Here is a 12,016-nt window from a genome sequence, read left to right as displayed (position 1 = left end):
ACTTGACACTTACTAGCTGTGTGACCCTGGGCAAGTCACTTAACCCTCACTGCCCTGCAAAAAACCCCCAAAAACCAAAAACCAATAAAATAATGTCTTTTCTAGTCATCTTGAAGGGACTGAGGGAGGAGGTCTGCAAAACCCAAACCTTGAAATTGGCAATTAAAATGTAATTATTATATCTCTACATTGGCAATGAATTTTGGCACTCCATCTCCCATCTCTATACCTGTTTACAGGCTGTCCTCACAGATGGAAGACACTGCCTTCTTGTGTCATCTCTTGGATTCCCTGTCTTCCTTCAGGAATAGCCCAGGTGCCGTTTATGGGAAGCCTTTCCTGAGTCCTTTCATACTGGACAGACTGCTGGACTTGGGAGTCAGGAAGATCTAAATTTGAAACCTGCCTGTGAAATTCATTACATATATGACCTTGGGTGGGCAGGTAAGTTGCACAGTGGTTAGAGCACTAGGACTGGAGTCAGGAAGACCTGAATTCAAATGTGGGCTCAGACACTGGCAAACCACTCCAGTATCTTTGCCAAGAAAACTTCAAATGGCCTCATGAAGAATGGGACACTATCAAACAACAACATGACCTTGGGCAAGTCTTTCACCCTGAGCTTCCTCATCTATAAAAGGGAAATTAAAATTGTACCTACCACTCATAGATTTCTTAGTATCAAATAAAATAATTACAACAGTGATAATAACAACAGATAACATTTACATAGTGATTTGAGGTTTTCAAAGAGTTTTACAAATATTATCTCATTTGGTCCTCACAACAACCCAGTAAGATAGGTGCTATTAATATTCCCTTTTTACTAATGAGGAAACTGAGGTTGAGAAAGATTAGGTGACTTGCCCATGGTCACATAACTAGTAAGCTTCTGAGGCTAGATTTGAACTCAGGTCTTTCAGACTCCAGGTACTGCACTCTATCCACTTTGCCATTTAATGTTAGCTAAATTATTAATAATTTTATTATCATTACTTCTCAAAATTATCATATAAATACACAATATATGCCATATCTCCTAGTAGAACTCATTTTTTCATCCAACAAAAATTTATTAGAATTTAAATTTGTTGTGGACAGGGATCTTTGTATCCCTACTACCAAGTACAGTGGACTGATTACACTTACGATAGGAGCTGCTTAATACATGCTTGCTGAATTAGGTTGGCAAGATGTAATTAAATGAATGACAACCACAATATTATTTTCAGTATTTTGAGGACTATGTGCATAAAAGTTCTACCTCTTTCAAACAGCAAATAAACCCATATTTAAATCACATTGTTGAATAGACAAGCCCTCACATTCGGTCTGCAAAGAAAATGGACATGGTAGACATCTTTCTAGGCAGTATTTGTGGGCACTTAGTAAAACTCCAACACCATCAACAGCTAAATTATGCATGTGACCCAGTCAAACTCTGCCTTCACTCAGCAGTCTGTTTGAATCAGATAATTAACCAAGCTCTCTGTTTTCAGTCAAAAGTGAACGAGTTTCTACATTCCTGTTCAAACAGTTAAAAATTTACCATATGGAACTCAAAATTTTAAAGAAGGGAAAAGAACATTACAAATAAATAAATAAATTTGGAAAAATGATTGATATGGAAATGTTTTACATGATTTCACATGTATAATGGATATCATATTGTTTGCCTTCTTAGTGGGTGGGGGAGAGATGGAAGGAAGAGCATTTGGAACTCAAAATTTAGAAAGAAAAGAACCCTTAAAATAAATAAAATGATACAATTTTTTTGAAAAAATCATAATTTACCATGGCCTCTAGTCAAATTTTGGCCATTTCCCCTCAGATGCAAAGCACTACTCAGAAATGACTAATTGAATGGTTTTAGAAAAAGCTTACCAAGGTTAAAACAATAATAAAAATACCCTCTCAACTCATCCTTCTTCCTGTATGTCCTTGTGTTGAAAAGGAGAAGTTACAAAATGATTGACTCTATAACTACAATTGTCAGATATATTAGCGATTGAATTTTGCCTTCTTTTTTTTAAAGGCATTATTTTTTCCATTTTTTTTAAACTTATGGAATAAAACAAGCATTTCCATTAACATAGCTTCAACTTCAACTGAGTAACTTCTCACTGACAGGGCCTTATAGAGTGGATAATAAATTACTATTGAATTTAAATGAATGAAGAAATAACTTTTAAGTTTATGGAAAATTACAAGGTACCATGGCAAAACATCCCCAGTTCTTTTCGTTTCTTCTTCTTCTTCTTCTTTTTTTTTTTTTTTGGTGTGGGACAATGAGGGTTAAGTGACTTGCCCAGGGTCCCACAGCAAGTAAGTGTCAAGTGTCTGAGGCTGGATTTGAACTCAGGTCCTCCTGAATTCAGGGCTGGCACCCCAGTTCTTTTCAAAAACAACTCTCCTTGGTTTCATGGAAATCATAATACCAAACTAGCTCTGACTCATGGTAGCTGGGTGACCACTAGAAAGTCTTTGAAATAATTTAAAGGGAAGATAACAATAACATAAAGAAAAAAAATTGACCCTAAACTTTATGAAATGCCTATTATATCTCCTAAAGACTCTGCACTAGATAGCATTGAGAAAGCTTGGTGGTGCAGTGGAGAAAATAGTGGACTTTGAAGTCAGGTGACTCCTGGGTTCAAATACCATCTTTAAGCCTCAGTTTATCTGCAAAATGGTGATAATACTCCTAATAGCTATTATACAGAGTTGTATGAAGATCAAATAAGATAATGTGTTGTAAAAGTTTTGTAAAATGTAAAGTGATATATAAATGTTAACTACATTATTACAAAGATGAAATGAAATATAATCCCTGTTCTTGGGGAATTTATATCCTAAGGGATAAGATAAGCAGGTGTGTGCGAGCGCGCGCTGTGTGTGTGTGTGTGTGTGTGTGTGTGTGTGTGTGTAAGAGAGAGAGAGAGAGAGAGAGAGAGAGAGAGAGAGAGAGAGAGAGAGAGAGAGAGATATTGGCTGAATCACCTCAGTCTCTTGTCTCTCCTTTCCTCCTTAATATCCAATCAGTCACCAAGTCCCATTTCAGAATGCTTCTCTTCTCCATCATAGCACCTGGCACATGTGAGGACCTTTACTTTACCCTGAACACTTCCTGCAGGTAACTCTTTTTAAAACAACTTTAAAAAAATTCTATCCAAGACAGATTTCCTACAGCAAAAGGTGAAAAAAAAAACAACCCACCAACTTAATTGCTTAATAGTCAATGACTTTTGGGGCAGCTAGGTGGCATAGTGGATAGAGCACCAGCCCTGGATTCAGGAGGACCTGAGTTCAAATCCGGCCTCAGACACTTAACACTTACTAGTTGTGTGACCCTGGGCAAGTCACTTAACCCCAACTACCCTGCCCCCCCCCAAATTGTCAATGACTTTCGTGGCTTTTCTTTATGAAAAAACTTCTGGGGCAGCTAGGTGGCACAGTGGATAAAACACTGGCCCTGGATTCAGGAGGACCTGAGTTCAAATCCAGCCTCAAACACTTGACACTTACTAGCTATGTGACCCATGGCAAGTCACTTAACCCTAATTACCCCAAGGGGAAAAAAAACCCCAACAAAAAAACAAACCCTCATTCCTTGAAGGATGAAATCTAAGTTGTTATGTATTCAAGGTCTTCAACAATTTTGCAGCACTCTCTCTACTTATTCCAGTCCTATCTCTCTACCTACTTTAACCCAACCTCTCCTACAAATCAATTAATCAGGTATTCAGGTATTAGGTTTCACAGCACTTTGCTACAATTTTTGGGAGATACCAAAGTAGTCTAAACCTTAAACTGTGGGTTACAACCCCATATGGGGCTGCAAAAAATTTGGCAACAGTAAAAGGTTATGTATACCTATTTTATATACCTATATACCCTGGGCTGTGTAAAAATTTCTTGGGCAAAAAGAGGTTGCAAGTGGAAAAAGTTTAAGAAGCCCTGGTCTAAGTATAGTCTCTCCCAACAAGAAGCTTCCCAACACAAACCCTTCTGTTGCTCCAATCAAGCCTACTTCCTCATTGTCTCTTCAAAGTGGCACAGTGATCCTACTCATGTGCCAGACTTATGTTCAGGCTAGTCCCCGCCCCCCCCCCCCAAGTTTACTTGCTGAACTCCTTTTCTTTCCACTGCAATCACCTCCCAAAGACTTCCCTTTCCCCCACTGTAATGGAATCATCCTTATAGCAGAAGTGCCCCTGAACCAAACAAATCAACACTTTGGCCATGCCTGACAACGTGTCTCACTTTTGCATTAATACAGTCCACCCCGACTCTGCCTAGTCTCCCAGTGCTCTCCTTCCTGGTCACTAGGACTACCCACGTTCCACCCTTGATGATCCTCTTCCTTGAGATCTTCCCTGACCAGTCTAGCCTACATTTATCTCTTCTTCTCTGAAATCTTATAATCATATACTTGAGAATACATGAAGGACCCTTGTATAATGATTGTGGAGGTTTATATTTATTATAGCTTTACTTACACTGTTTTGGGTTGTAGTTATAATTTATTTGATACTGAGTTCTTGGTCAGGACCACAACCCCCAATTACAACACTGTTTCTAGAGGAAAAATATAATCCATTTAACCACATGGTTCCTAGGAGTGTGTTGTGGCAAGAAGCAAAGACTGCCTGTGTTTGGAAGGCTGGCAGTACCCTGCTCACACCTGTTCCTCAGTGGATGAGAGCTATGGGGAATTGCATGCCAAGAAACCCTCCCAGCTGCTAGGGAGACTAATGCAGAAGTGTTATGGGAATGGAGCCAGATTTCCTTGTCCCAACCTCATGGTAGTCTGGTGTCTTGCTGTATTTTCCCTCCTTGCTCAGTGTAGGAACCCTTTCTTGGATATCATAAATACCCACGACTAGAATGTTCTCTTTCCTGGTTTCTGCCTTCTTTGAAGCCTCTGCTCAAACTCCACCTTCTACAAGCAATCTTTCTAGGGTTCCCCTCAAAGTCAGTGCCTTTGATATCATCTCCAATTTAGCTTGCCAATATCTCATTTGTCCATAGCTGCTTTCATGTTATCTCCCTATTAGACTGTCAGCTCCTTGAAGGCAGAGACTATTTTGGCTTTGCTTTGCCTTTGGCACAATGCCTGCTGCTTAATAAATGGAGCATTGATTCACTGACAGTAATGCTCAGACTAACGAGAGGCAAAAGCTTCTATCTAACTTTGGGGCACACAGACTTTTTCCCCGGCCAACATCCAAATGATTCATATAACAATCATACTACCATGTACACAGGGAAGCCTTTGATCAAGTTCTGGACCAAAAACATCTTATTGAATTGTCCAGCACTGCTCTATAGTTAATGCCAGGTATCACGGACACAATTAGATTACATGGGAAACATGGAGAGGGAGTTCAACCAAGGAATTTCAGTTAGCATGTTGGGACTGAAGATAATGAGAAGCAGAGTGGAAAGAGCACTTGGCTTTGCACTGAGAGGATGCTAGATCAGAGCTTTAGAGATGAAAGAAGGGACAGCAGAGGCTGTTCAGTCTAGACGAGGAAACTAAGATCCAGAGAGATAAAGTGATTTACCCAACATCACAACAGTACTAAGTGGAAAAGGCAGAATTTGAGCCTGTCTTCTGACTCCAAAGCCAATGGTCCTTCTGTCACAAGTGCCATGTCCTGGCCCTGCTACTTTATTTTTAATTTTTTTTGGTGAGGCAATTGGGGTTAAGTGACTTGCCCAGGGTCACACAGCCAGTAAGTGTTAAGTGTCTGAAGCCGGATTTGAACTCAGGTCCTCCTGACTCCAGGGCCGGTGCTCTATTCACTGTGCCACCTAGCTGCTTCCCCCCCCCTTTTTCTGGTGAGGCAACTGGGGTTAAGTGACTTGCCCAGGGTCACACAGCTAGTAAATGTCAAGTGTCTGAGACCGGATTTGAACTCAGGACCTTTTGAATCCAGGGCTGGTGCTTTATCCACTGCACCACCTAGCTACCCCGCCCTGGCCCCATTACTTTAGAAGTGTGACCTTCAGCAAGTTACTTCCCTTTGATGGGCTTCTTTATTTCCTGACCTCTAAATGAGGACTTTGGGCTATGTGATGTTTAATATCCATTTCAGATCAATAGAGCCAATCAATCAACCAACCAGTAGGCTCTATGCTGAAGAGGGACTGGACCTGTGATTTCACATGAGGGAACTCCTGGGAGGGGAAACTCCTTTCCTAATGTACATTGGCAACTTCTTCACAATCTGTAGTCTTAAAGAGCTGTCTAATACACTGAAATGTCCAGGGATGTTTTAGGGTCCCCACAACCAGTATAGTACGTGTCAGAGGCAGGTTTTTCTGGTTTGAAGGCCAGCTGTCTATTCACTAGGCCATGCTGCCCCTCTGGCAATGGGGGGAGGAGGGGTACAAAGAAAAAATGAAACCAGCTCTACTCTCAAGGAACTTGACTTCCCACCTTTGGCATATAATGCCACTGTTGTTATTGTTGTTGAGTCATTTCAGTCATTCCCAATTCTTTCTGGCCCCTTTTGGAGTTTTCTTGACAAAGATACTGGAATGGTTTGTTATTTCCTTCTTCAGTTCATTTTACAGATGAGAAAACTAAGCCAAAGAGGGTTAAGTAACTCACCCGGGGTCACACAGCTAGTAAGTGTCTGAAGCCTGACTTAAATTCAGGTCTTCCTGATTCCAGGTCCAGTGCTCTATCCACTGTGCCACCTAGCTGCTCATACTGCCATTATATTGGCTTCTACTTAAAAGAAATAAACATGGACCTGGGTTAAATAAACAAGTACCATAAAGTTATTTTTTCTTGTTCTCCTCGTCAGTGTGAAGATGAGCTCATTTCCTTCTATTAGATTTCCACCCCACTCCTACCACCTAGCAAGAACTCCTTGGCACTTGGAAAGGTTCTAAACCTACTTCCCTTTAAACCAACCAGAGAGATCTGAGTTGTTTGTTTTGGGGTCAGAGATACATCTGTGTTTGAGTCAGCATTTGGATGTCCGAACCCTGTGCTTGCTACTTACTCAGCATCTGGTTCATCTGGCTCTCCTCAACATAACTATCTTTTTTTTTGTTGTTGTTGAGGCAATTGGGGTTAAGTGACTTGCCCAGGGTCACACAGCTAGTAAGTGTCAAATGTCTGAGGCCGGATTTGAACTCAGGTCCTCCTGAATCCAGGGCCAGTGCTCTATCCACTGTGCCACCTAGCTGCCCCCCGCCCCCATAACTATCTTGAGCAACCCATCCAGCTGTATAGCTTTCCCTTCTGCCCTGCAGACTTTATCACTTCAACCTACAGTAATTGCCTCCTAGGGAGATAGGCATGCAGGACTACCTCCCCTCCTACCTCTTGCCACATCCAGTCTCACTTCGCAGACAAAGAGGAGTGTGAGATTGGGTCTTGGCAGCTCCTGGTGTGACCACCCAATCAAACCCAGAAACAGACCTCTTTATTCTGAATCCAAACATGGTAGCATGGAAATGGCTCTGAGAAGCAACAGCTTTTAATTCTTGGATTAATTCACTGCAACACCTGGCAGGAAGCATGAACTTAATCTTGATTGAACAGAAGCAGCTCCAGTTCACGCCTGTTGAAAGCACTTAGAGCCTTATATTAATACCCACATTAGGCTCTGAGAGCATATGCTCTTGGTGTGCTGAGCTAACAGTTATTCAGATAAATAAGAGTTTTGTTATTCAGATAAATAAGAGCTTAGTTAATATAGAGACCCCATGAATCACTCCTGAGTAATTTTTGGAAAAAAATCACAGCTCCTCTGCTCAAAACACACCAGTGGCTCTTCATTACCCATCAAATAAAGTCCAGACTTTTTAGTGTCATTCAAACCCTCCACAATCTAGCTTTACCCTCCCTTTCCAACCTTATTTCTCCTTAGGGACTGCATACAATCTAGCCAAACTGAGCTACTTACCATTTCCCAAATATGTTTCATGTTTCCCTGCTTTCCTGTCTTTGCTCATTCTATTCCCTCTATCTGAAATTGGATCCCAGATCTAGAGCTGGAAAACCATTTAATCCAGCCTCCTCATAAGTATTTTGTCCAAGGTCACACAGAGGTGGAATTTGAATTCAGGTCTTCTGACTCCAGAAGTTTCTTTTTTCCACTGTATCATGTCCCTCCCTGATCATTCTTCCCTGTTCCTGCCAGTTCAAATTCTATCAAAGGCCTAATTCAAATATCGCCTTCTTTCTTGATCTTCATAATCAGAAAGAAATCTTTTATGCTGCCTCTGGCCGCCAGGTGGCACAGTGGTTAGAGCACTGGGCCTGAAGTCAAGAAAATTCATGTGCCCGAGTTCAAATCTGACCTCAGATACTTACAAGCTATGTGACCCTGGGCAAGTCACCTAACCCTCTTTGTCTCAGTTTACTCATCTGTAAAATGAACTGGATAAGGAAATGGAAGACCACTCTAGTATCTTTGCCAAGAAAACCCCAAATGGGGCTACAAAGAGTTGGATAGGACTGAACAACATGCCTTCTCTGAATTCTTGTAGATCCATCTCTGTGCTTTATCAGTGGCACTTAGACTATTTGACAGTTTTTACTCTATGTTCATCTCCCTCACTATACCATGTCCAATTTTTTTTGTTCCCCAATAGCATAGAGCAAAGTACATATAGTAGGTAATGAACAAATGCTTTTTGAGGAATGAATGAAACATCGCTGCTGTCTTCCCTCATAGGATCATAGAGGTCAAAGGAGGTCAAAGTCTGACTGTCTCATTTTATAGATGAAGAAACTGAGGACTAGAGAAGTTGATTTATTTTTGCCTCTTGCTTTAGCTGCAGGTTCAGAGGAAAAGAAAAGTGTATAGGAGAGGGACTTTATTAATAAAAATCACCCCCACCGCCAACTCCATTCTTTCTTCCTCAAACTTGTTTTCACTTCCTTTCTGAGATTAGCCCCATAGCCTGTGAATCCTTCCACAGTTAATGAGCCTGACAGAGACTCTCTTTTACAAGTCAATTTAGTTATGATTGGAAATTTCTTTGGGAAGGAAAGTCAGATAGAACTATTTACCATTTGAAAGTTTTAAAAATTCAGTAAATTAATAAGCTTCCTTTCTCTCTCTCTCTCTCTCTTTTTTCTTTTGTTCATTCATTTTAATTATTATCCTCTCACCCACATCTCAAAAACCCAGCCCTTGACCTTCCTTCTGTTGAATTTCAGGTGTTGACTTTTAACTTAAGAAGTGTTAGGATAAAAGCATGATGAAATTGGAAGTAAGGGAGGGCAATTCAGTTGTAATTCTCTTATACAATTCAAAGCACACCAGGAATGTTCAAGCTGGGAAGAGACAAAATTCTCTCATGAAAAGGAAAGAGAAAAATGAAACAGAGCAAAAAGGCCTTGCTTGACATGCCAAGAGAATTGGGCTAGAAATATTCTGACAGAAGCCACAAGCATTCTAATCCAGAGGGAAGCTGAAGGTGAGCAAGGAAACTGTCATTTCCAAGGGCAGCTGCTTTACTATTTTTGTGTAAAACATGGCAGGAAGGCCTTTCCTTCTCTTGATTAAAGCAATCTTGGGCAGCATCATGGGGCTTGAAGCCAACATTCAGTTGTTTTTATTTAACCACATGGGACAAACACCAATACTGCAGAACTGCTTCTGTGCTAGTCATTACTGCTTTTAGGAAAATAAAATAAGATAAAGCAGTCGACAGACTTTGGACTCAACCATGTGAATAGGCTTGTAGTATTGCCTGCTGACACAAAAGTGCCACTCATTGACGAGGTCCAACAAATAGTCCAGTGGGCTACAGGCCCATGGGCAGGATCATGCAATTAAGTGAGTGTTGCACACTTTGCTGGTATTCCTTTTGGAGAAAGCATTTGGCATGGTTTAGTAGGAAGCTTTGCCAGACAGACTGAGGAATGGAATATATGAGTATCATACCTGATGATGACACATTGGTTCTCTCTGTCGATAATCATATTTCTATACATGTTGTCAGCAAGCGCATAGATATGGGGCGGATTTTCATACTGTGCCTGGAGAGGAGAAAAAGGGAAAAGCATCTATGATACATCAGCCATAAAAACAGATTTTAAACATGAGGAGACAGAACCAGAGACACTAGTGACTTGCCCCAGTGCCATGTGGTCAAACAAAGCCAAAAAAAAAATTACATTGGAAATATCCCTTTCTCCTGTGGCCTCTAGAACACACCTTTATAAAGGTCAGCTTCTTGCAATTGCATGTTGTTGGTTGAACAACTGAAAGGCCAGAAAATGACAGCTCCCTGGTCTTTGTCAACAGGAGCTACACAAGAAGAGTTAAAGGTGGAATTTGACCCAAGGCATTTCTTTTTTGAAAACTGAATGGCAGGAATCCCTAATTGGCAGAGGTGAGTCAGCCCTCAGACATGACCAATGTCTTCAGATATTCTAATGCCACACCCTACCACTTAAAGCCACACCTTTGTGAGAGCTGCCCATTTGGACTGTCTGCCTATGGCCTTTGGGCTAAGCTAAATCGGAAATGCTAAAATGTTCACGAGAGCCAACACACTGAATTTTTACTTAATTGCCACCTGAACTAGAATGCTCTCATTTTCTTGAAGAGATGAGTTGAGAGCACTTGGGACCCTGGAGGAGATATGGGGTTGGGGGAGGTGAGGTAGGAGTTAGGTAGAAGAGGTAGGACTTTCAATGAGGAAGAGGGGGTGGTTGTCTGAGGAAGCAAACTGGTTTGACCTGTTTGTTTTATCTCTAGTGGGTAACTAACAACCAGGACTCATTTTGTGCCTCCCAGTGTTGTGGAATCTCTTTGCCTTCAATATAGAAATAACTCAAGTTCTCCGTACCCAACAAATTCCCCTTTTCACACTGACTTCCATCCATCTTTTGGAGCTATTACTATCTGATCTCTAGCTCCAAAACAAAACAATACCCCTACTCAATCCCAAACATGCTTTGAATCACCAACTCCTAAATCCAGGACAAGGAAAGAGAATTTGGACCAAGAGTCAGGAGATCTGGGTCATCATCTTGGGCAAGGCCCACAGATTCCTCAGATCTGGTGTGCTGATCTGTAAAAGGTGGCTAACTGCTCAATTCTTTGCTCATCTCTCAGGATAGTAGTAAGATTTAAGTAAATGGATTGAGATGAAAGTGTTGTAAAAAAAGCTAAAATGAACAGTGTGTGAGTGTGAGTGTGAATGTGTGTGTGTGTGTGTCTGTGTCTGTGTCTTTTGGGTTGGACCAATGATTTCTTAATTGAAGGAAACTCCCTTTACTAATGGAGAGGGCTACACATCAGTAACTTAAAGTCTTAACAGAGTTTGTTTGGGGCACTTAGAGATTATGTAACTTGCCCAGGGTCACAAAGTCACAAGGGCTGAATTTTCAAAGCCAGCCAGCCCACTTTGGGCTCAGCCCCCAGGGTCATCAACCAACTTTGAGTTGGGTTCAGTCTCTGTATTAAATTGCCTTCCACTTCAACTCATGAATTTTGTGTGGGCCATCTTTTGGTTTATTTTCCAGGGGTCAGGATCAAGGAAAGTCCTAGAGCTTCTGCCCTAGAAAAAAAGGAGGGAAGGAAAAAGAAAAAGGGTAGGGAGGGGAGAGAAGGAAACAAGTAGGTCTAAAGGAAAAAAGGAAGGTCGAGAAAGCAAGTGAACCAAGGAGGAGTAAAATACAGTTTTGTTTTGCTTTTTTTTTTTTTTTTTGTGAGGCAATTGGGGTTAACTGACTTGCCCAGGGTCACACAGCTAGTGTCTGAGGTCGGATTTGAACTCAGGTACTCCTGAATCCAGGGCCAGTGCTCTATCCACTGTGCCCACCTAGCTGCCCCTTGTTTTGCTTTTTTATTGAGGCTTTGTCATCACCCACATTCCAATGCCCCATGTTATTTGTTTCATATTGTATCTTACTCTCCCCTACCACTTTAACTGCTTTTATGTGAAATGCAGTTTAAAGGGGGTGGGCGCTTGCATCTAGAAAAAAAATCCATCCTTTGTGTGGGAAACATTAAAACATAGCCCGATCCTA

General features: G+C 41.2%; 1 protein-coding gene across 1 annotated transcript in view; it reads right to left on the bottom strand.

The window, feature by feature from the left end:
• The window catches only part of MYO1E (myosin IE), a 238,269-nt gene that overhangs the window by 130,131 nt on the left and 96,122 nt on the right, over window positions 1-12,016 (bottom strand). The window contains exon 4 of the mRNA XM_043988760.1: window positions 9,921-10,015. Coding sequence (XP_043844695.1) covers window positions 9,921-10,015 — 95 coding nt within the window. The remainder of the gene's footprint in view (window positions 1-9,920; window positions 10,016-12,016) is intronic.

This window comes from Dromiciops gliroides, chromosome 2 (assembly GCF_019393635.1).
Source record: "Dromiciops gliroides isolate mDroGli1 chromosome 2, mDroGli1.pri, whole genome shotgun sequence".
NCBI classification, from domain to species: Eukaryota; Metazoa; Chordata; class Mammalia; order Microbiotheria; family Microbiotheriidae; genus Dromiciops; species Dromiciops gliroides.
This window is presented reverse-complemented; position numbering and strand designations above follow the sequence as displayed.